Source organism: Phalacrocorax aristotelis, chromosome 17 (genome assembly GCF_949628215.1).
Source record: "Phalacrocorax aristotelis chromosome 17, bGulAri2.1, whole genome shotgun sequence".
Taxonomy (NCBI): Eukaryota; Metazoa; Chordata; class Aves; order Suliformes; family Phalacrocoracidae; genus Phalacrocorax; species Phalacrocorax aristotelis.
Genome location: NC_134292.1, coordinates 4,435,241 through 4,460,315, shown reverse-complemented (window position 1 = coordinate 4,460,315; position 25,075 = coordinate 4,435,241). Strand labels below are relative to the sequence as shown.

At 50.9% G+C, this 25,075-nt stretch overlaps 1 protein-coding gene across 2 annotated transcripts in view; it reads left to right on the top strand.

The window, feature by feature from the left end:
* The window catches only part of ASTN2 (astrotactin 2), a 358,803-nt gene that overhangs the window by 18,269 nt on the left and 315,459 nt on the right, over positions 1-25,075 (top strand). The window contains exon 2 of one of the 2 annotated variants that reach the window (XM_075111901.1): positions 12,615-12,680. The exons of the other annotated variant lie outside the window; for it this stretch is intronic. Coding sequence (XP_074968002.1) covers positions 12,615-12,680 — 66 coding nt within the window. The remainder of the gene's footprint in view (positions 1-12,614; positions 12,681-25,075) is intronic. 2 annotated transcript variants of the gene reach the window in all.

Sequence of the window (25,075 nt, the reverse complement as noted above, 5' to 3'; positions counted from 1 at the left end):
ATTTATTTGCAAGCGCTTCTAAGGAGGTGCTCATTTTATACGTGGAGATGTGGCACCACTGGTTTTACCTGCTCGGTCTCCAAAGTCAAACAGCCTGGTCTTCACCGTTGTTTCTGGGGTCGCGGTGTTTGAACAAGATGTCCCCGGTACCGTACAGAGCATAGGGCTCGTGGAGGAGGGTTGTGCAGATGGCTGTCAGCGTGTATATGGTCACTCCTTGGCCGAATCTTTGTGCCGAGGCATGAGGCATCTCAGCCCTGATGTTTTTCTGTACGTAGGAGTGAAGTGTGTTGCTTGGGATTTGTTGGAAACGTGCTTCTGCTAGAGAAGCTGACGAAGAAGTGCCACAAGATAGCGGGTGTCTGAAGCTCAGCTGGCTTGCTGATTGATGTCATTAGTGCTCCCTACTGAAAAATCCCTCAGAAGCTGGACACTTTCTGTCTCTGGATTCCTCCAGAAGTTTTAGCTGAACAGCTTCTTGTTAGGTGCTTAGAGGCTGCTAATGTGGCACCTTCCTGGGTCCCTGAAAAAAATTGCAAGGTCTTAAATTGCCCAAGGACTGATTTGTCTCTCATGGTGCTGTTAGCGAAGTGCATCACTCGGTTATTTTGCAATGCCTGAAGCCTGTGGGACGGGATGGGGAGGCTCCATTGCCTGCCGCAGCCCTGGGGCCGCCACTCGGTAAGGCTTTACTAGCACAGGTGAGATGAGAAATCACCAACGGGGAGCGATGAGCGTTGTTCAATGATGCGTCCTCCCCTGTCATGGGGGAGCAGAGTTTGATTGATTTACTTTATGTTAGTTTCACATGAAGAAAAATCTTGGTTCTTTTTCTTTTTTTTTAACACCTTAGACTTGGGAATTACATTTCTGCCCCCCCTCACCCCCATGGAGGGTTGTTAATCAGAGGCACTGAACCAGCTTCTCTTCAATTTAATTTGCTTGCATGAGCTGGCAGTGCCCCACTCCCCAACCACCTCCCAAAAATATATGTCAAATATTTGTTGAGAGGCTTCCAGGGCTGCTTCCAAACGGGCTGCACACATGATTCTGCCGGCAGATGTTCTCCATAAACTTTGCAGCTTGATGCTTGCAGGCAAATACATATCTCTGTGGCCGGAGTCCCCTTGTCCAGTTTGGAGAAGGAGCATGTGTGTGTGCTGCGTCCTCGGGAGCAGCTCGTGGTGGGGGGCTCTGGGCAAAGCAGCTCTCGGAGTAGCGGGAGCCCTATTTCTGTGCTGAGGGAGCAGGTCGAGGAGGGAAGCATTGAAAAGCCACAAATGTTGTATTTCAGACCTCTCCTGGGCTTTCCTGGCAGGGGGAGGGGAGGGTTGGCTGGTCTTGGGGTGATGAGAAGGGCCCTTGTAGCTGACCACAGGCTGGGAGGTGGAGATAGAGGGTCTGGGTGAGCAAGACCTTGGCACTGGCCAGGCCGCGAGCGCCTGTTTGGCTGAAGTTCAGAAAACAATCTGAAGTCCATGCCTTTCTGTGCCCTCATGCCTTTCTTTGGAGAGGTGTTGCAGATTGTTAGTTAAATTTCAGGTGTTCCCTGAGTAGCTTTTTCCTTCCCACACGCAGGTGGGCAGCCCCACCATCAGCATCTCCGCTGCCATGGGGTGGCACAGTCACCAGATTTGGAGCTGGCCAAAGAGAGCCCTGCTCCCCACGGTACCGCTCTGCTGGCTTATCTGTTATCAGAAGCAGGGCTGTCATCAGGCTTTACAACCTCCTTTGCCATCTCTCTGCTAGCTGAGGCACATCTGGCTCTTCTCTCCTGGTCAAGCGGCAGCCAGGGCTCTCGATGTGTCCCATCGCAGGGATGCACTTTGTTGTCCACCTTTGGAGTCTCCTCTACCAGCGGTATTGGAGGCAAATCAACTAAAATGTAGGATCAGAGTGATTATTTAGTACATCTACCTTCCTCTGGCGAGCGGTTTGGCATGCAGAACATGTTCATTTTTTCGCCTAAACAGAATTTCATCGTCCACCTCCCGTGGTGCATAATGAATCCAGCCAGAGACGATTGACCCTCGTAGCCACAGCAGCTGAATCTCCCCAAGATCCTCCTCAAACTGCAACTTGCTCTCCACACCTTGCAGTGTTGCCATAATGCAGTTGGCCCCTGCGAACCTCTTTTCAATTTGGGAAGCACTGTCTTTGTTTCCTTTTGCCTAGCCAGCTGTAATCCCTGCCTGGCTGTACCCCTTACTGGGTAGCCGTTTATTTTCCTTAATCTTTTATGAAGCACTTTTATCATAAGCTCTCTGAAAATCTGCTGAAATTAGACCCTCTAAATCACCTTCATCTATCTGAAAGGCTTTCTTTTGCAGATAATACTGCCAGGTTGCTTAGCATGCCCCTTTTCCACCATTCCTTAAGGAAGTTGTGTTGCCTTGACCTGTTCAGATTATACTTTGCCGGTTTCTATATTGGCTGACCCCTAATTAGACTCTGAGTGAAGTTCCTGCTCTCCTGCAGTTTGGTATTTAGCTCTGTGGCCCTGGGGCCACAGTGTTCTGCTTTTTAAAAATAATAATAGTAATAATAAAAATACTGCAGCTGTTTTAGTGTTTGCATAGCTTTTAGGAAAAGCATCCAGGGCTTGGTGTGGATAGTGTGGGAATTATATTAATGTTTGGTACAACTCTGTACCTGATCTAAGAAGCTTTTTCAGATGTGAAGGACTGAAACTAGCTTGTTGGCCAGCTCTGCGAAGGGTGTGCTGAGACATTTGGGAAGTGCAAGTTTCACTGCGTAGCTACAACCTTTGAGAAATCTCACTGTACGCCTCTGATGTAGCTTTTCTAATAGTTTATTCCTCATTCGGTGTGGGGGGCATTTCTTCCTGGAGATGCTGACTCCCATAAGATGGGGAGAGCCATGGGTGCGCTGGCTGCCCGCAGGCAGCTGCCTTATCAGTCCTTCTGTGCGCAGGGAGGAGGGAGGCTGGTGCACAGCCCGGCACTGCGCTTGAGAATTAGTATTTTCTTTCTTATAGGCTAAAAGAAGTGTGTTCTTGAAGCAAATGGCTGTAGCCTTTCCCTGATTTGAAAGCTTGGGGAAAAATAGTGTTGGTTGACCAGCTCTCTGTACTTGGGAAGGTAAGGCTATTTGGAGCAAAGCCTCCGCCTTGCAGGCTCGGGCAGAACTGTATCCAGCAGCTGGAAGCTGCAATTAGATAAATTCAGGCTGAAAATGAAGAACAAATCCCAAAATGAAATTAGCTGGCCCCCGTTGGGCTGGGGTCGTGCTGCGTGATCTCTCCTGCCTGCGTTTTCGGGAACAGCTGGTTTCTGGAAGGGCTGCTCTCTGGCAGCGTTCTCTCGTACTCCAACTGCTGGAAGGCTACAGCGGGCCGTAATATTGCTTTTTTTCCCCCCCTGCTTCCTACAAATAAAGCAAGCTTCTTTCCAGACTTCTCAGGAAAGGTAGGACACAGGAGGGATGTCTTTGAATAGAAACATCTGTGCTTCCCCCGTCCCCTCACTCCTTTCGCAAGGTTAAATGCCACAGCAGAGAAGGAAATTGAGTTTTGGTGTCTGTGCTCCCGAAGGCTGCTCTCAGCTGGGGAAATGCATCATCCTGCTGGGCTCTCATGCTAATCCCTCCTGGGATTGCTTGTTGGCCGGGAGGCAATGACAGACCGAAGCGGTTGCAGCCAGTGCTCCCAGTGTCCTCGGGTCAATGGGATGCTGGTCCCATCATGCACTTATAATGGAGAGGGTATCTCTAGAACCAAGGATTTATTTACTGTGTCTGGCCTGGCAGGGGTAATTTGGGGTTGCAAGGAATAAGTAATCAGATTTCCATTTTCTGAGGGCAATGCCAAGTAAGAATGTATGAGTCTAATGCTTTTTTTTTTTATTGTTTAGAAGAAAAGAAACCTTGCACTCTCTGCAGTGGGGTGGGCTGTATATTAAAAATAGAGGTTAAAGCCTGGAAGTGGACCTACAGATGCCTTGCAAGAAAGACTCCAGGACATTTTCCTATCTAATCTCTGGTGGAAGAGCTATTGACCCTAGGGTGGCCTTGCGAAGAAGGGAAAATCATGCAGTTCCCCATCCTTTCACCCCTAGTCTCCTTTCCCATAGGACTCAGTGAATTCTTCCTCTGATCATGCAGCTGTCATCAGCTGATGGGAGACTTTATCTATCTTCTGCGTCCACTTGGTGGGGTGTGGATCGGGCTATCCAGGAGAGATCCTCCTGCTAAAGTGTTACAACTCCTCGTTTGGAGATTTGGCCTGTTTAGGAGACTTCCTGACAGAGTCCCTCGGGAGGCAGTCCTGAAGGGCAAGGGGGTCCAGCTGACTGGAGATTAGCAAGCGTGACGCCCATCCACAAGAAGGGGTGGAAGGAGGATCCAGGGAACTACAGACCTGTCAGCCTGACCTCAGTGCTGGGGAACGTTATGGAGCAGATTGTCTTTAGTGCCATCACAAGCATGTACAGGACAACCAGGGGATCAGGCCCAGCCAGCAGGGGTTTATGAAAGGCAAGTCCTGCTTCACTAACCTGATGTCCTTCTGTGACAAGGTGACCTGCTTAGCGGGTGAGGGAAAGGCTGTGGATGTTGCCTACCTAGACTTTAGCAAAGCCTTTGGCACTTTTTCCCACAGCATCCTCCTGGAGAAACTGGCTGCTCATGGCTTGGATGGGTGAACTCTTCGCTGGGTAAAAAACTGGTTGGCTGGCCAAGCCCAGAGAGTTGTGGTGAATGGAGCTAAATCCGTTTGGTGGCCGGCCACAAGTGGTGTTCCCCAGGGCTCAGTGTTGGGGCCAGTCTTGTTAATATCTTTATCAATGATCTGGACGAGGGGGTTGAGTGCACCCTCAGTAAGTTTGCAGATAACTCCAAGTTGGGTGAAAGCATCGATCTGCTCGAGGGCAGGAGGGCTCTGCAGAGGGACCTGGACAGGCTGGATCGATGGGCCAAGGCCAGCTGTGTGAGGTTTAACAAGGCCAAGTGCCAGGTCCTGCCCTTGGGTCACACCAACCCCAGGCAACGCTGCAGGCCTGGGGCAGAGGGGCTGGGAAGTGCCCGGCGGAGAAGGCCCTGGGAGTGCTGGCTGACAGCGGCTGGGCATGAGCCAGCAGTGCCCAGGTGGCCAAGGAGGCCACCAGTCCCCGGGCTTGTGTCAGCACTGGGGTGGCCAGCAGGAGCCGGGCAGGGATGGGGCCCCTGTGCTCGGCCCTGGGGAGGCCCCACCTCGAATGCTGGGCTCAGGTTTGGGCCCCTCGGGACAAGAAGGGCCTTGAGGGGCTGGAGCGTGTCCAGAGAAGGGCAGCGGGGCTGGGGCAGGGTCTGGAGCACAAGTGTGCTGGGGGGCGGCTGGGGGAGCTGGGGGGGGTTAGCCTGGAGAAGAGGGGGCTGAGGGGAGCCCTTCTCGCTCTCTGCAGCTGCCTGAGAGGGGCTGGAGTGAGGGGGGGGCTGGTCTCTGCTCCCAGGTCACCAGTGATGGGATGAGAGGAAACAGCCTCAAGCTGCGTCAGGGGAGGTTTAGATTGGAGATGAGGGAAAATTACTTCACCAAAAGGGTTGTCAAGCATTGGAAGAGGCTGCCCAGGGAAGCGGTTGAGTCTCCATCCCTGGAGGTATTTAAAAGATGTGCAATGTGGTGCTTGGGGACATGGTTTAGTGGTGGACTTGACAGTGCTGGATTAATGGTTGGGTTTGATGATCTTAAAGGTTTTTTCCAACCTAAACGATTCTGTGATTCTATGATCCCATGCTGTGCTGAAGAAGAAAGGTCTCAGTTTTGGGAGAAGGGAATTGAACCCTTGTTGCCCATCAGCACATGTGTATATGTACACATGTATGTATGTGTATATAAAAAAGCCTCTTTAAACATGTTGGCTAATGTGTTAAAAATAATTGTTATTAGTTACAGAAATTACTAGCAATATTGCAATAGCTGTATTACAGCCTAAATTTTCACTTGATTGCTGCCACATAATTTTTAGCAAATAACCAAAGTATTCTAACTTAAATATTGTCACAACATCCTTTTAATAGGCAAATGAGGTAATTATAATCTCCTTGGATAATAGGATAGCTTCTACCTACCAATGTGCATGTAATGCATTTTGCTGATTTCAAGCAGGCTTTGGAGATCTGCGTTTTCTTTTACAGTAGTTCTGCAAAACTTTAAAAAAAAACCCACCTTCAGCTGGGTGAACAGGGGGGTCTGCAGATGGGCAGATGAACACGCAGGTCCTGGTGCCATCCTTCCTGATGAAGCTTTTATGTGGTTGCTTTTTTCTGGGAAGAATTTGTCCATGGGCAGGGGATAAACTCTGACATAATGTGCAGACTTCAGCCCTGCTCCGAGCGTGCCGGTGACTCGGTTTTGGGATTAGTGGCTGAGTGGAGCTTGTGGCAAAGCAAGTGTTTTGGACATGGGGCTGGCTTTTTAAAATGAAATCCCAATCTCTTACAGCCCCCAAACCTGAAATCGTCTCGGGTTGCTTTCCAACTCTGCAAACTGAGTTTTGTGCATGAGTGGCACAAGCAACTCCAAGCTGCTGGTGCTGCTGGGGTCCCGGGGGCTGCAGGCAGCTGGTGCTGGGCACAGGCAGGGGTTGGCATTACAGTTGTCTTTGGGGCCCACCAGCTCTGTGATCTGCTTTGCCTCCTTCCCCTCCAAATGCACCTCGTGAGTATTCATGCTTCCTGTGAATAGTGGGGTGCACGAGGAAGGGCAGGAGCAGGAGGGGTTTCTGTTTGTAGCTTGTCTGTGTTAAAGTTTTCTTGGCCTGGTCTGAGGTTTGCAGTGAAATGTTGCTAGTGGATTCCGGTGGCTTGGATCTTGAATTGGTGGAGTGGAAGCTGGCAGCTCTGCGTTGCTTTGGATTTCAGAATGAAGGGATGGGTGCTGGGCTTGGCTGCAGGAGCCACCGCTGTTGGGGTGCGTATGGGGAAGGGAGGCTGGGCTAAAATTTTACCTGAATTAATTGCAGCCAGGGAAAGGAGTTGGGATGCAGCAGGTGCCTGGGATGGGAGCGCTGCCTGTGTGGGATGGCTGGCTGCCTTCATGCTGCCTGCTGACAGCTGCAGTCGAGGGGGACGTGGCACACGCAGGTGAGCTTGTGGGCTCTCGCGTGCCACCCGCTGCTCCGAGAGCCAGTGGTCACAAAACGTGCATAACAGGTTCATCCCCTGCAGCATCCCCTACTCCTCCGATCTTGGAGGTTCTGGGCTTGGCGGGTCTCAGGGGCATCCAGCATTTGTCAGGGAATTGTTTCACAAACCAGCATCTCCTCTGTCCCCCCAGTCCCCCTGATGCTCCCTCCTGCCTGCGATGGATGCTGATGGGGAAGGAAATTGCAGCTGCAGAATGAGCTGCGCTGCTGTACCTTGCCATCACCTAAGCTATACTTTTTTCCTGCTCTCGCTCGCACCCTGCCTCTGATGATTGTAGCGGGGAAAACGCCTTGATTGCTGACAGCTTCTCAGGAGTTGCGACACAATTGAATCAGTTCCCTTTTAGTGCATAGAAGCCCTTCAAATTGTAATCACAGGCCATTCTCCATCTCAGCATTGTGTTCAGCAGGCAGCTGTGAACCGGCGCTGTCCTCCTCCTCCTCCTCCTCGGAGCCCCCAGGGCCGTGCTGGCTCCAATCCCCTTGCTCTCACCCCTGGCAGGGCTGCTCCTTGGCAGGTATTTGCATGCCCCCTGTGAATAAAAATTGTGATGGAATGGGCTGGGATGGCGTGGCAAAGCCACCAGGAGTGGGTGAGGTGGCTTTTGGGGACAGCCAGCGGCAGCCGGGTCAGGGGCTGTGGGTCAGGTGCTGTGCTTGCGCATCTGCCTGCCGCTCCCAAGTGGAGCGGTGGAAAGCCCTGGGCTGAAGGCAAAATGAGGGTGCTGCCAGGCTCCCGTCCCACCTGCCTTGCAGCCCGAGGCAGATGGACGTAGCGCTTGGAGCTGTAATACTGGCTTCGAGGTGGGTCTTCTAGGAGCAATCCATTTTCTAGTGCTCTTCTTTTTTGGGGGGAAACCCCAGGAGTGAACTGGGGGCAACCACCTTCCACTTCCCAACCCAGAAGAGAAAGCAGAAACGAGCCTCCACAGTCGTGGGAGCAAAACCATCCATGTCTTCCCCTGCTGCTCTTCTGGGTGTCCCAGCGGGGCTGTGGAAAGGTGACCGGGAGCCAGGCAGGGCTGGACTGGTGACAGCTGGAACCCGGAGAGTTCCCACGGGGCGAGGAAACGTCAGCCCTGCCGGTGCCTTGTGCTGGTGCCATGCGGCTATTTCATCACCATGTGTCGATGTTGGGTGCCCTACCCTGTCAACCACATTTTTGTTGGTTTTGCTCTCTTTCTCTTCCCTGACCCTTCACTTTTTGTGCTGCATCATTCTTTGCTTTCCTTGGCTTTCCTTTCGTTCACCGGCTCCCCCTCCGTGTCTTTGTGCTCCCTTCAGAAACTTCCCAGCCTTCCCTCTCCTGCAGGGCCATGTCCACGCAGATGCCGGTAGGACCAGACGGGTGTCTCTCCTGCCCCTCAGCTCCAGTTTCGTGTGGGCAGGTGACCGAGCGCTGCCTGCTGCCTGCCCAGAGCTAGCAAACGCAGCAGAGGGTGGACGTGTCAATGAAAAATTGAGTGCAGAGAGAATTAGGGCAGCAAGGCATAATAATAAAACCTATTGCTGTTGAAACCAAGCCAGGAGAAGCTATAGAGGGAGGGCTGGGTGCCAACTCTAGGGAAAAAAGTATGATTCAGCGTTGCCCTGAGCTCATCTCTCTGGAAGTAAGGATAGGGCTGGGATAAGCTTTTGGGCAAGGGACTGCAGGGAGCAGACGCTGGCCGGGGCAGAGCCCTGGGACCACCTGCCTTTGAGAGCCTCGCTCCCCTCCCCGCAGACCCCAGTGCCAGCTGGTGGTGTTTGCTGGTCTGGCTGCTTCCTTCTGTTCTGTTCCTTCTCTGTAGAGCTGGGGAGGTAAATCTGAAAAGAAAATAAATACTTAGTGGGAAAGAATAGCTTGAAAGGGGTTCTGTGCTTTGGGGGTGGTGGGGGGGGAGGTTTTGTTGTTCTGGTTGTGCTTGCTTGCTTTCCGCAAGGAAAAAACCTAAAACTTGTTAAACTTGAAAGGCCTGAAGTCCCCAGTGCACGGCGTGGCTGGGGGTGAGCGCTGTCGCGGCCTGCGAGCGCACGACAAGTAATTGGGTGAATTTGTTCTGGGAGTGCTGGTCCCGATTTGGCAACGCAGCTCAGGCGTGTGCTTTGCTTTAAGCACCAGTGCTGTGGAGGCTTCAAGCCAATGCTTTGCTGAAAAGCATCCGATAGGCTCAAGATACTGTTTTCTTTGCTGTGATTTTTTTTTCTTTTTCTTTTTTTTTTTTCCTTCATGTTGGGAAGAGGAACTATCTCAAGGTGGCAGTCAATTAAAAAAACAAAACTCAAAACCTGGCTGCTGTGATCTGTTGTTCTCCCCCCCACTAAGCCCCATCGGTTCCTTCTGAATACAGAAGTAATGTTAGCAATGCTAACAACCTCGTTATCACAGATGGTGTCTTTAAGGCAGCCTGGTTTGTCTCCAAGGCTTTCAAACTTTCTTTTGTCCCAAGAAGTCAAAGTAAATTGTAGGCAGCCAGCTAGAACATGGGTTCCTGGGGGATCGGCTTTCCTTGGCAGATAAGCAGGCTTTTTTGTTACTATTGAGGCCTCCTGCATTGAGGTCTCCTTGTGTTCCCGAGCCCTCTGATTGTACAACTGTCACCATTATGTGCTGCATGAGGGCACAATGGGACATACTGGGAAACCAGGTCAGAGGAGCGCAGGCATCCCTGGTGCGTCTCGCAGCATCCTTGCTTGGACATTGCTGGCACGTCGTGTAGCATCTCAATGCTTCAGTGCCTAATAGCAGCACCCAAGCTTGAAACACAGGGAGAGGGGACCCTTTGCCGTAGGACGGCTTGACCTCCGGTTTCACGCATGGCTTCGTGCTGGTGGGAGCCTGAGTTTCCTGAGGAGGGTGGCCAAACCTCGTGGCTAACCCAGTCCTGGAGCTGAGGAAGGACCAACCCTCTTCCCATGCCAAAGCCAGGAAACAAATGGCCCTGACTTCAGCTTAAAAATTGTGTCCTCACATCAGCTGGGGTAGAGTAGCTCATATATTCTTGTTTCCCTAAATGAAGGATGCACTCAAGCAATTGAAAACAACTTCTGGGACAATCTCGTTCCATTATATCTAATGGAACCGGGTGTACGTGGCGCGTCGCGCGTGCTGATATCTTAGAGAAACAAAGCGGGATTTTCCCATTATTCAGAGAATGGATGAGACGTGAAATGAACTCAGAGGCGTTTCAGTTTGTCACAATAGAGCAAAGTGAGTCACGTTTGGAGGATTCGGGAACAAAATGTGTGCGATTTCTTGTATTTCCCTGTTTGCATGCTCCCTCCCTCTTCGGTCCCCCTCCTCCCTTTCCTGTTAAAATTTGTCAGCAGAAACCCGAACTCAAGGCGCACTTGCTTATACTTAAGAGTCATCAGTGGAGGTTAGACTGTAGCCCCCTCTCCTCCCTGGATGGGGCTGCAGGAGAGGACCTCACCAGCTCAGGCATCAGCGGGTGCTCCTGAAATGGGATTTTATTTGTCATTTTGTTTGTAAGCCCAGAGGAGGCGTTTGCTTGTGTCTTAAAAGCTGGCAGTGGCCATGAGGAGCAGCTAATCCAGCGAGCCAAGGCAAGAGCATCTCAGCTCTTTCAAATGTTTTTGTTGGAGCATTAAGAAATAACCAAATATCCTGTGAACTGGAATAATTAATCTCATATTGATAAGTAAGCTAATGGATTCAATGGACTATGGGATGCTGTATTTGCAGCCCTGGGGCTGCTTGATGCTTCCCAGCCAGAGAGGAGCATCCAAAACTCCTTTCAGAAAATATAATTTCACTGAAGAAAGGGCGGGTGGGGGCAAAGGGTGAACACTTAAGCTGTACCCTCCAGTTGGCTGAATTAGAATCAAAACTGTCATTTTACTTTGAAATATTATTTCTCATGGCTGGACTGCAGGGAGTTTGGGGTTCTGCTGGGCATGTGTCCTGCTTCCAGCTCTGCGCCATCATAAATGAGGGATGGGGGAGGCTGGTTTGCCATCGGCTTCGGCATAAACCTGGCGAAGGTGTGCAGCACTTGCCCAGGAGCATGGCCTATTCGAACACCTTTGCTTTGGTGGCACTGAAATATTTCCAGAGGCCAAACGGTGCCACCCAGGTCTGTCCTGGCTTGGGCGGGTGTAGGTGCAACCTTAATGCGAGTGAGGAGCACCACAGATCTGTGTCCTCCCGTAACGGGGGACCTTGTGCTAAACTTGGCAGTGCTTCCAGGGACAATGACCGGCAACGCCTTACCTGGGTCAGCATTTGCTGGGCACCCCCCCGTTTTTGGTTATTTTATGGTTATTGGAGTTTTTTCCAAAGCAAGGCAAGGAGCCGGTGTAGAGATGGCAGAGACTGGAGTGGGCAGCAGCTTTCCTCAGTCAGATGGTGCAGAGTTTGGAAGCGGTGTGGAGTATTTCTTTTATGGCCGGCATGAAATACTCTAGTTTGTTTCTCCTTAAGCAGTGTAATTTAATTTTCTCCTGCAAAAATGCTGCCCAAAAATAAATCCCTTACAGGAGAAACTTAATTAGAAAGCCTTGGACATAAATCTCTTGCGGGGCTTTTTGAGCATTCCGGATCCCATCCTGGCCGTAGGGGTCTCCTGCCAGGTGAGGAGGGGAGAGGCCCGCTTTCAAGACCTTCCCCTGGAGTCGTTTCTACCTCTTGTCAAGCTCCTCTTTGCTGCACCTGGGTTGCTGATTAAGAATTACCTTGAAAGGCATCTTCAAACTCTTAAAGGACTGTTTCCCGACTTAACAAATCAATGCATTAAAATCTATAAATATTTAATCACTGTTTGCTCTCCAGCGAGGCTGGCCTTGTGCCTCTTCCCCTCTCTGTTCCCCTCCACACCAGTAAGACCCTTCCCTGCAATGCCCAGGTAATCCGTTTGCTAATGCCCACTGCACAACTGTGCCCCTTCTTCTCTGGTAGCAGGAGGTCCAAACAAGAAGCAGCCCCCAAAGAGCATGGGAAAACCCTGGCCGGGGTTTCTGCTACAAGCAAATCAGCAACTGCCGTGGCAGGTTGAACCACACAGCTTGAAGGGTGTGGGATTTTTTATTTTTAAATGTTCTCCCATCTCCATGAAGCATCTGCCAGTGCTTTGTCTCGTGTGTGAGGGTTTGAAACTGGTCCTTCAGCACATCCAGGGTAAGCAGGAGGGTGTGTGTGCGGCACTGGGAAGTGAGGGTCCAGCAGGTAACTGAGAAGGCGAGATATTGGCCCTGGTTACGCAGCGGCTGGGTGTGACGGCGGACACCTCCCGTGCTGTACCAGCAGGATGCTCATGGGCGACTGGCTGCCCAGCCGTACGCCTATTTCTGTGCAAGCTGTGGCCCTGAACTGCAAAACTCAAACCAATCCCCAAGAAAACTCTAAAATTCTTTAGAAAAGAGACACAAATAATGTGGCTTATGAAAGGGGTTCTTTATAACTCTGAACTTTTTTTTTTCCTCCCGCTGCAGTTAAATTCAAGGTCTTGTATCATCTGCTCTTATCATTCCCAGGGAGAAGCCGTGACAGCCCGAGCACTGGGAGGAGGGAGCCAGGCTGCACCCTGAGCTGGGGGAGAGGTGGGAGGGCAGCCTGCCCTGGGTGCAGTGCCCAGACCCTTCTGGGAGAGGCTGCTGTGGGGGGCCCTGGGATGAAATGGGACGTCCTGCCCGAGCTGGGCTGATGGACAGGGAGCAGAGGTGCTGGCGTGGTGTGCTGCGGGTGCAGGAAGCCCAGTTTCCCTGCAGGACTGGTGGCTAATGTCTCCAGTGCCCGTGCTAGCTGGGGTGTTGCTGCATGAAACTTGTTGTGGGAGGGGGAACAGGGCAAGTTTTGCGGGGAAAAAGCATTTAGACAAAAACTGATAGCATGTTATGTAGCAGAGGAGGAGCAAAATCTCCCAGCCAGAGCTGCAGGCTGTTGCTTGCAAGAGCTTTCCCTCTCCTCTCCCCCTGCTTGCGAGCTTGATGGCTTCTTGCTGCGCTGTCGCATGCCTGCGGCGTTTGTGTTTTCCCCATTACTTGTTTGGAAGATTTCTGGGGCTGTTGGCCTGAGTTATGGAAAGAGGCAGGCGTCGGAGCAGCTGTGTTGGTGATGATACCAGGGCTCAGCCAAGCTGGGCGCAGACTGCTGCTTTCCTTCGGTTGCCGGCTGCACTTCCCGGGGAATCTCATTATCCTGGCTCTCTTCTCAACCCTTAACAATTTATTAGCCTTTGCCCATCTCTGGAGCTTTGGCTGTCTTTGCCTCCTTTCCTGAAAAGGTGACATTTGAGGGGATTGAAGATGTCAAAGTGAAGGCTTAAAATGGGCAGGCGCGGGGAGATGGGCGCTGGTCCTTCTCCAGGCGGTCGGCAGAAGGTGCTCCCCCAGAGCGGCAGCCCTGTGCCCCGGGTTTTGTGCAGAGCGCCAAGCCCTGCCTCGCGGGTACCGGGACCGGACTTGGCAGGCTCTGTGCTTGTGTGCTGTAATTTTGAGAAGTCCCAGCGATGTGGGTAGACTTTCCTGGGTGTTCAGGGGGAGATGTGTGCCTGGAGATGCAGTGCTGGATGCCTGTTAGTGCTGGCCATCACTGGTCCAGGAAGAGGCTGGATGACGGATTCGCCTGCAGGAACCTTAATGGGGTGCCCCCTTGTCCCATGCTCTAAGTGGCTTCATCTGGAATCTGCTTTATTTCTGAAAGTACAAATGAGAGACAACCAAATATGTGGGGCTGGCTGGCTCCATTTCAGGGGCTTTCGTGGAGTCCTCCAGCCAGGAGCCTGTGGGGAGCCCAGGGAAGCTGGAGGCGGTGGCAGGAGCCATCCCATTTTGAAAACAATGAAATGCAAAATGTCTTTATTTCCCCCTGCCCCTCCCCTGAAATGGGAAGGAAATTCCAAAAAATCTCGTCATGACAACTCTGACACTTCTGTTCCCATTTGCTCCAAAATTACCTTCCAAATATAGTTCAGTTCTTTCCAGCAGAAGACCTGTCAGAGAGACTCTTCCAGGACAGCTGAGGAAGAGGGAAAATACTGAAGCAGCATCCATCCCCACTATCTCTAAGGGAACTAAACGTGGCACATTTCAGCCCTGGGTGCCTGTGCTGTGCTCTCTCCTGCAGCATGAATCCCAAAGGGAGACAATGTTCTGAGTAGTATAATTTGATGATAATAATTCAGCATTTACAGAATCTTCTATCTCTGAATAACAAAGGATGTCAGGAAAAAAATATTACCCCCAGTGACAGGTGGGGGGATGAGAGGTGAAGTCGAGTGAGTTGAGCTGAAGATCTGGGTGTGAAACCTGGGGTTTCTGACTTCTGGGCTGAAGAGCTTTACTTTCCTGATGCCCTCCCCACAACCCAGCTGCCTCGCAGGGGATGTCACCCAGAGGATGCTGATGGAGTGCTCTGGTTGTGGAGGTTTTGGGGATTCTGCAGCCCTTAGTGCAGTTCGCGGGTACATCGTCGCTGCGGTGGGCTCTGCTGGAAGGCGAGATGCCAGCAGTGAGGGGAGGGTGTCCCAGAGCTTTGGAGACAACGGACAGAAAATGATTTGTTTGAAAAGTAAATAAATGCAAGCTTTCAGAAAGGATCCTGTCGCTGTTTCTGATGACATAAGAAATGGCAAGGCTTCAGAGAGCAGGCTGGGTTTGTGCTCCTGCCCTTGACACGCTATTCAGATATCTGTATGAAAGTGATGTCCATATTATCATTATACCTAATTGTTCAAACTCCTTCTTATCTGCATGACTTCACTTCTGAAATGACCGAATGAGAGGATGGGGGAGAGGAAGGGGGGGGTCTGCGGTAGTGAGTCAAAACCAGGGATTAGAACAGAAATTGTCTTATAATTAAAGTTACAGAGCTGCTGCCGCAGCAGTGTAATTACTAATGGGGATCAGTGAAGCGCAGATGAGGAAACATAAGATACCTGGCTGTTGGTGAGCATCTGAGCAGGGGTGAGGAGGCAAAATGATGCTGTTTGGGAGGACAGCTGGGGATGAAGTCAGGGGATGAGCAGGGTGAAAGGAAGGGGAGAGGAGAGCAGTCCTGTGCTGTCACAGCTCCCGGAGGTATTTCAAGCTGGATGCATGGTATGGGGTTCTCTTTGACCAGGTTTGTGTGTGCACCATCAGGTATGGCGAAGCACCTTGCAGCCCCTCCCGCCTGCTGCCGGAGGGGCTCCCGGCACGTGCATGCGTTTCACTCCAGGAGCAGGCGACCTGTTGTTTCTGTGAAGGGAACCTTTTATTTGGTGAGCATTGGCCTCTGCTGCTTCATTTCATGCTCGGTGCTTGAAGATCAAGGGCTGTTTCTTTCCAAGACCTTTATGAAATGCTCCTGAGTTAGTGGAGCTGGATAGGTAACACTGGGAGGGAGGATGGGAGGTGGTTTTTTCCTGGTCCGATACTTGTGGCTGTTGTGTTGCGTTCCTCTGCCCCTTCCATGTACGTGCTGCCTGTTTTTTATTTATTAATGTTGACCAAGCATTGGTTTTTGGGAGGGTTCTCTGCGGTGACACAATTAGAGCTGTGCATCGGCAAACGCTCAGAAATGAGCAGTTATCTGTGTCTGCTCCTGGCAAAGGCCGCGGAGTTGCTGGCCACCGAAATGAGCTTTGGTGACCCTGGTTTGGCTCTTGTGCTCAGGGTCAAAAGGAGTTATTTTTATTTTTGCCTTCTATATGGCCGATAGCATCTCTTCTCATTTGGATGCTCTTTCTGCTGGTGTCTCTGCCCGGTTGCTGCCTGGAGGATGGAGCGCAGCTGGATGTGGCTATGGTACCGACAGCCTCAGTATCCTCCACCCCAAGGCAGGAGCATGGGATGTGCTTCTCCACTACCAGAAGTTAAACTAGAGAGAGGCAAGGGCTGTTTCCTGGGTTGTGCTGGGGGGGTTAAGGTGGAGAAGTTGTTCCTGCTGGCGTGAGCTCTGCACCCGGTGAGGACCGAAGCGGGCTGGGACGAGGGGAGTGCCAGGCTGCAGTACCTTGTGCTAACGCACTTCCCTGCAATATGCAAAATGCTTACAGGAGCAATGGGAATTTCTGCCTGACCTCAGCTGGTGTGATCAACTGATGCCCTGAAGCATGAAAATAAATAGCTCTGACTCATAAGAACAAGTGGTGCAATTACTTTAGCTAGGATAAAATATTTGTAAGTATCTAATCCTTCTCTGTACCGTGTGCAGAAGCGAGTACTTATCTCCCCGCTGCTTCCTCTTCCCTGCAGCAGCACAGCTCCATGCAAGCAAGGAGCCTCTTAAACTCCTCGTGCCTTGGTACATCTGTTCCCGCAGCCTTTGCTCCAAGCTGGGGCGGTGGGAGGGAGGCGCAGCCCCGGGAGTTGCTGTGAGTGGAAGTTGTATCTCTTAGTTTGGGGTTATATTGTGGCTTTGCCTTAAAAAAGTCGGGCAAGAGCGAGTGCCTGGAGATCTGTTAGCAAAAGGACAGCTCAGAAGGAGCAGGAGGTATGAGTTGAAGCCCAAGGAGAGTTCCCTGGCTCCTGGCTGGGTGTGTGGGGTGGCGAACGTACCCGCCAGCAGCATTAGGGTTTCTCCTGGGGTCACTGGTGTGAAGGGGCTAATTCGGGGTGTTTGGCCTGGCTGAGGGTTGGCTGCCGGGCTCTGGGGCTGGCCAGCTTGCCTTGCCTCGCCTCTTTAGCCTGGGAGCGGTGGAAGGGAGATGGGACTGCCCCGCCAGCGGGAGGCTACAGGGGTGGCAGCAGTGAACCCCATTAAATGACACACAGAAGGTGAATTCAGATGTGAACTTAACTTTTTTTTTCCTTCCTTAATACTAGCCACCAGCTGTGTCTCTCCCCTGGATTTGCTAGGTGCTGTTTTATGTTTTAATTTTGACTTCTAATCACTGCAGCTGATCTCATGTGTAGTGGTGGGGAGCCCTCTGCATCCCCTCGCCCCCGTGCGTGGGCACACACCTAATCCCTCCTGACCCACAGGTGTGAAAGGCCTTGTGCCTTGGATGCATTGACGTGGAAAATAAACAGCTTAACAGGCAGGATGCTGGAGTCGTGTCGGGGCTGCTGCGCGGGGCTGGTGCTGGCCGTTAGCAGCTCGTGTTGCCCAGATCTTGGCGTGCAAATGCTGCCTAATCAATGCCGACATACGGAGGCAGCACAGCGGGCAGGAGAGAGCCGGCGAGATGCAAGTTGCGCTCCGGGAAGGGCGAGGGCAGCGCCATTCGTCCCACAGGCCGAGCTCGTGGGGGTCTCCGTCTTGCTCTCCTTTGCGGTGCCCCATGGTCAGTCCCAGGGACAAGGCTGGTCCCAGTGCAAAGCTGGGATTTTTCTGACTCAAGCATTTTCTTTCCTTTCCTTTTCTGTTTTTTTTGTTTGTTTGTTTGTTTGTTTTTTCATTGGGTTTGGCCCAAGAGTGATTTAATGATCTTCTTCTACAATTCAGGGGGTTTTTGGCTTTGTTTCAAGCATTCGCTATTTCAGAACTAATTGTCAAATGAAACATCAAGTTCACAACAAAACATTTTAAGGGTTTTTTTTCCCTTAATGCTTTCAGCAAACAGAAAAATGACTTAATCTCATGGCTGTGGCCTGATGTCCAATCTGCGTTTGATAGTGCTATATTTGGACAAATGTACAGGGCAATACATTCCTCTTTTCTTCTTTTTCCCCCCGCCGATTTCACAGTCAGCAGGAAAATAGTCCTGACTTCAGCTGTACTCTTACAGCATTAGCATCTTGGGAGGACCTGCCCCGAGCAGCTGGAGGTGTGCAGATCACTGCTGCAGGCTGCCCGTGTACTCGCTGGCGGCTGCATCAGTCTGTCTCATGGTTTCCAAGGTTTCTTGCATGTCCAGGGAACAGGACTTGCTGAAGGAAGGCTCTGTAGCTCCGGACCGCAGCGTTCAGATGACTCAAAGGCAGCCTGAGTCTAGCTTACAGCAGAGCTAAAACTGGGGTTAAGGATCTGGTAGTCCAGCGCTACCCTCTCTGATGTTCCCCATCCTCCTCTGAGCCCTGGTGCTGCTGGGGAGCTGCGGGTTTGCCCTCTCCCCCGCGTCTTCAGGGTGTCGTGAGCTTGGGGTGGTGGTGGTGCCTCGGACCAGGGGAGCTCTGCCTGGGGGGGACATCATCTCCTGGGGCTGGGAGAGCGGGGTGAAGCACTACCAGAATAATAGGATTTGGTTTGTTTTAAGGAGACTGAAATAAGCTATTTCTCATAGCTGCTCATCTCTGGAAGACGCTTGCCCATGGGAGAAAAACAAGCCTGGCGTACAGCGCTTTTTAGATAGCAAATAATTGGTGGGAGAAGGCCAGTTTTCGAGAGCTTGAGGCCAGCGTTGTACCTGCTCGGCACCCACCAGCAGGACGAGGTCTCTCCAGAGCGCTCGCTGCCCAGCAGCTTCAGTATTCCTGCCAGGTTCCCCGAGCAGGGCTTGAAACTGAAAATGCCTCCAATGCACACAAACTAATTACCGCCGCCTGCCCCTGGAGAGTGCGTGTGATTTGAGCTGCAAGTCCTGTATCTTGATCATTCCCTGGGAAAGAAACAAAAACAGGCTTGTAGCCGCGGTCCCCACAGACTTGGGAAGATGTGCGACTCAAGCTTGATTGCATTACTCTGTCAGCAACTGCGATATTAAAAACATTTAATAAACACATTTGGAGCGCAGATTGACGCGCCTGCGTTAGGCTCGCTTTGGGAGCCGAGCGCTGAAGTTCACCATGGACGTTGTTTCTTGCTGTGGTGTGTCAGCATGGCCCCGGCAGCGGCTGGTCCTGGCCCCGAGCTGGGCTAACGCTGCGAGTCACCGGTTTCCCAAGGGAATAATTTCCTGGACCTTAATGCTAAAGCTGGCCAAGGGAAAAGGGGGCTATCCTGTGGCAAGCCTCTGGGCGTCAATGATTCTGAGCCCTTAGGATATATATATATATATAAAATAATTTTTTTTCTGCCTTCAGAATGGGGTTGTGTTGATCTGCCTGTCGCATGCATCAGGTTGTGTTTTGCAATTTGGTGGGTTTCTTTTTTTCGCTGTCATTCTGATCAGAAGAGACAAAAGCCTCCCCATGGCACCGGGCAACCTTCCTGCTGAAAGGGGAACACCCTGGGAAGGGTTTGGATTGAGCAAAGCAGGCCCTTCTGATGGAAACCCATTAGCTGCTGCTGCTTCTTTTCTCCCTCCTCTCTTCCTTGCTAGAATAAAGTGGTTTGCATCATTTTCCCCCTTGTTTCAGCCAACAAACATGTTTGTTCCTCCTTAATTACCTGGGTGTCAATGGGATGCTTCATCACTGTCTCTCCTCAGCCAGTTTCTTTTCCTTTCAATATGTAGCAGATAACCAGGGGCCTCAATTGCAAATCCTGCAAAATCCTCCAAACTGGAAAAAAAACCCAAAAATGACCTTAAGATGACTTTCCATGTCCATGGAAATTAAAATTAACTGGACTGATTTGACTGGCCTGAGGGGAGGAAGATATTAAAAAAAAAAAAAAAAAGACACAATCTGACAAATGAGCCAGGAAAGTTTCGAGTGTCTCAGGTGAATGGGAACGTTAGAATATGTATTAGTTATAAATGCTCTAGTGCAGGGTGCCCGAAATTGTTGTAGGAAAATAATCTGTGTGTATGCACGAGGAATGGATGTGAGATGCGCAGGGCTGCGGTAGGAACGTGACCCCGCGAGCTGGTTTCCCTGCAGCTGGGAGAGAGCAGGAGCCGAGCGGTCTGCGCTCGCTGGGGAGCTTGGGGGACTCGGCTCGCTTTCGTGCGCTTCGCTCGCGCTATGAAGATTCATTTTGGTGGTGCTGGCAGCTCTGCCTGAGCTTGGCCCTCACTTTTGATGTGTCTTGCACAAACGCAGAGGGCGGCAGAGCGAAGGGACGTGGCGTGCGGGTACTGTGTTCTGGTAGCTGTGAAGCACAAAATGGCTCACACAAGGTCACGTAGGCTGGTCCTGGCGGAGGTTGTGCTTCAGTCCAGATCCCCTGAGATGCCACTGCTGTATCTCACCTGTGAGGCCTCTTCCATATGGACAAACAAGCTGATGGACACGGGGCGGAAGGTGGCTGGAGATGTGCACGGGGTTGGTCCTCTTGGGATTTCCCAGGCCCTGGGGTTTTGCTTCAAGCAACCACATTCCCAAGGCGGTCGCACACTGCTGTACCACCATGTAGTGTCACCCTTGCCCTCATGTCAAGGGGACGCATGTCCCATGACAGCCTAACGGAGTAGCTGTCCTTTTCTGTCTACTGCTCGAGTGTGCTCCTTGTCTTAGCCGATACCTGGTGAGGTGAAAAGAGACTAGATGAAGGCAAAGAAGCCAAAAGCACGGTGTGTGGAGGGGGAAGGCGCTGGGTGTGTTAACTTGAAGGAACACACCGTCTCATTGACTGTGAGGGTACACTGGGGTCATGTGGCAACCCCCGTTCCCCATCCCCCCCGCACTGCTTGGCTGGGGAGGGGGTAGAAGAGTTGGGAACGAAGCAGCTCGAGTGAGAGCGGCTCGGTGGGGTATGGCAGCCAGCCAAGGTGAACCCACCACGGCAGGCAAGCAAGGTGTGTGCAGGTACAACCTGTCACCCAGCCCAGGGCAGGGTGGCTGTGCTGAGGTTCTCAGGGTTGTGTGTTGGAGGCTACGGCTGTCGCTTCCAGTCTGGAGCTGCTGGAGAAGGGATTCCCTTGCACTGCAGTGTGAAGGGTCTGTGCTCCCTGATGGTCCAGGCCATTGTTCCATCTCCATGACTGCTTCTTGTTTGCCTATGGACTCGTTTGTCAGGTTGGGCAGCAGCATTATCTTGACAAGAGAGAGAGATTTAGAGCTCTGTAATCCATGCTTGTCCATCCTAATTACTTCCCTTACTAGCCTTCAGGAGAGTAACTTTACAGTGGTAATTAGTCTCTTCAATCCCACCCTATCTTAATAATTAACATGGAGTTAGAATGTGAGCGGAGGATCTCTGTTTTGGGCTGAAAAGGTCCTTCGGGGGGGAACAGTGACATAGATTTCTTAAGCCTAGAGAGGACAACCTTGGGGATGGCACGGGGAGGCTGTGTGTGAGGACCTGTGGGACACTGACAACAAGTCGCAAGCAATGCGAGCGAAAACTGTGTTTCCACAGTGTGAGTTTGGATGTTTTATTACAGGAAGCGTTTGGCAGGCGCTGATGATGCGGTATCGGAGTGGTAAGCATCTGCGGTTTGTATGGGCTTCACCTGGAGCTGCGAGCATCCAGCTCTGCTGAAAATGAGCCCATTCATCATCTCTAGGGTTTGAGACACAGCACAAAAAGGGCAGTTTGACCTAATACTACCCTATAGCAGCTGTAATTACTGAAGTATAATTAATTTCAAATGGATCCAGAGACTTCTTTCCATTAACATCCAGAGTAAAAAAGAGTGAGTGGGCAGGAATCGCAAGCCAGGCAGTGATCATCCTGACAGTCATCGCAGGCAGGGGATAAGTTGCATTTTGCAGAGGCAAAGGGCAGGATTAGACCTAGCAGGGCTCCTGCATGCTTCTCTGGGAAGACACTGGTTTTCACTTCTGGTGTTTAAATGAGGATCTTAGCTCTGAGTACAAGCAATATAGCTTATGATGTGATGATCAAGGGCAGCCACGGTGGCAAATCTATTGCAGGAAGCTTGATTCTCAGCTTTTTCCAAGTGCAAGTGCTTCAGTTTATAACACTCAAATCTCATTGGGGTTGTGTGCTGGTTTTGGTTATGTCCTTTTTTCAGAAGGAGGCCCACAGAAGAAGTTTGCAGGAGACGGAAAAGTGGGGCCCTGGAAACTACTCCATTCTCACCAATTTTAGATGATATTGCTGAGGCAGGATGCACAGAGACTGGGTTGTTAGTCTGGACACTCAGTGCTGCCTCAACTCGAAGATCTGGCTGTGTGTATCGAACCTGGTGCTTCTTTGAAATTGGTTAAGTCTCAGTTCAGTCTTGTTTTGTGCTTCTTGGAATGAAGCCGTTGATCAGCAAGGTGGGTCTGAGGAGCAGCAAGTGCTTTTGCATGGTTTGCCAGCTTCTGGGGATGAATGCAGCTGGGGCGCCGCTGCTCTGGAGCTGACCTCTGTCTCTGAGGAGCTTGAGAGTAAATGTATGTAAAGGGAGGGATGGAACTGAAATATTTTTTTTAAGCTGCTCCTTTAATTTTCAGACATCATGTATGTAATCTGGCTCTGGGAAAAACATCTTGGTTTTTATTACAATCCCCAAAGGCTCATACTGATAGGTTGGTTTAGAGCTGGCAGTAATCCCTTCGAGAAAGCATCTGCAAAACTATCTGAAAGCTAGACTCTGCACCATCTCTGTTTCTCAATATCTGTCCTCACTGGCTTTTTCCATCCTTATCCCTAGTCTGTTCCCTTGTGCTGGAGCTCCAAAGAAAACCTGCTTCTGCCAGGTCAGCCATCCAGGTTAACCACTGGACATGGCCAAGAGGGTCTCAGGTCCTGGTTCCACCCAGGCTTTGAAGTAGGAGTGCAGGGACATGGAGGGGCTCACCCGTCTGAAGAGCTTCCCTCCCTTGCCAGCCATTGCTGCGGAAGCTGTATTTCCCTTGGCTTCTTCCAAGATTAATTCGATCCCCACCGTGGAGTGGTGCCAGGCAGGTGTCAGGCTCTGATGGATGGGCAGAGACACTAAGCAGTTGGGTAAGGATCCCGCTTGGTCGTGCCCCTTGGCTCCTTGCCCCGCTCCCGTGCTGGGGACACGGCCCCTCTGCGGTCCACCTTTCCCTTCCATCATCACCATCGTGCTAAACTGAAGAGACAGCCCCGTTCAATAATTCATAACCTCGTGTAGTCTTTGTAATATTTAAAGGAGGAGAAAAAAAAACCCTTTGGTTTGTCCTTCCTCCAGGCTGGAGATAGAGGAGCAGGAGTGATGGAGGCTGTTGGGCTCCTTGGGCAATGCTGTTTGTCCAACCTGGTGCAGCGACGGATACAAATGCCTTCTTGCAGCCAGATGCAGAAGGGAGGGACACAGGGCAGGCAAAAGCCCTCTGAAGGTGTGAACGTTGTGTTGGAGAAGGCTTTGCAAGCGACTCGTGCGGGGGCCAGAGAAAGTGCTGGCTAAGATTTTACTTTTTCATTTGGTTTTGAGTGTGTTTAAATGATTCTTCTGCTCAAGTCTGGCTTTCAAATGGGATTTGATAATTCCGAAACTGGGATGTTACTGAAACCCAGCAAAACTGGCTCTTCAAGCAATTTTCCGATGAGTTTTGAACAGTTGCCTTCCCATCTGTGTAACATAGCCTCATGCAATAACTGTATAAGCTGTTCTGCTTCCTCTGGCTATAAGGTGAGGTGCTGGATTTATCCCCCACCCATCCAGGCTTATTTTCATTCTTGTACAGACTTTTCTGAAACCTGAGTAGAAGGTGCTGTGCAAGTCCAAAGTGTTTGATTGTTTAGAAGTCACTGGAGTATTTTGTGTTCATTATTTTAACAATTGGAGAGAGGGTTTTATTTTCTCCAGAATCATAAACACAATCTTCAGTGTGTTTTATGAAAACAATAAACCTAAACTCTAATAACCACACATTTTCCTTGCTTTATGTACACACATCCTTGGGGAACAGAGCCTCAAGGACTCATCTTGCTCTGCTTTTAACAGAGTTTTAATGTGCTCAAGTTGGTAAGTGGTGGAGAGCTAGATTATGAATTTGCTTTGGTACCTAAAGGAGTTTTCTTTTCCTTTAAAAATGTTCAAGGTGAGCAAAAAAGGCACCTCTGGAAGAGAAAGCCAGTGACGCAATGCGAAAATTTCAGCACTGCGATCCGAAAATCAGGCTTCATTTGAATGCTGTATATTGCAAAATCCTCTGTATGAGGACTAATTAGCTTTCTTGCATCTCTTTCCTATCCTGTGAATAATACTGTTTTCTTTTAGAAGAGATCTGAGGCTCTCAGAGGCAATTTATAAAGGAGGATGCTCTGTTACAGATGGAGAACCAAAGCGGGGAGACGAAAGGACGCAGTTCCTAAAGTATTTAGCCATCTAATGGATTTTTTATTTTTGAGTGCAGAAGTAGGTTAGGGCCTGAGCTTTGTCTGTGGTAGTGCTTTTTTTTTTTTTTTTTTTTTGATTGAGAACTCACTTAACAAGACAGTTTTCATCCAGAAGTGCTGAGAAATCCAAAATACCATGGAGATGCTCCAGTTTGGAACATGTTTCAGGGGAAGGGGGGGAGAAAATCCCACCTTTTCGCATTCTTCAAAGCAGAGCGTGTGACCGGGTGGGTAGGGGTCCGTGTGTGCTGTAGTCACCCTGGGACAGCAAATGGCCATGGTCCTGGCTGCGTCACGACCTACGTTCACTGTTGCTGGAGGGGGTAGACAGACAGGTTATTTTCCCCTCTCCCTCATGGTGAAACTTCCAAATGGTCTTTATTTTGCACCAGAGGCCAGGATAAGGTTCAAAATCTCAGAAGAGCCTCTTTGATCTTCATGGGAGCAGCTTCTCTATTTGTTTGATTTCACTGTGGTGTGAGTAGGACGTGCAGGCCGCGTCTTTGCCTGCCAGAAGCCCCAACAGGGCCAAGCAGATCTATAAATATGTGAATTTATAAATTTCTGTGGGGTCAGTGGCAGAGCCAGGGGTTGAACAGAGGGCTCCTCAGTATCTGCCCAGTGTGGCAGCGATGGGCACTGTAAAGGATCACCAGGCTGCACTTACGGCTCATCCTTGCAAGCACCACGTGCTCAGAGCAGGAACCCCAACGTGTGGGGCACCAGGAGGGACAATGTATGTCTGTAGATCCCAAAGCCGCAAAGCAAAGGGCTGGAGCCCTGAATGCCAGTATCCCCGGTGCACAAATGGTCTTGGCGGGTGGAAAGTTGTCAGGGAGGAAAGAGGAGGAGATGAAAGGTGTTGCTGCTGCTGACGGGCAGAAGGTGGTGTGTAAATGCAGACAAGTGCCTGCCTCCTTGGGAGGGGAGAGCTCTGAGCCAGCACTGCATGGGCCGGCTACGGGCCCCATGCTTACGGTCCTGGGCA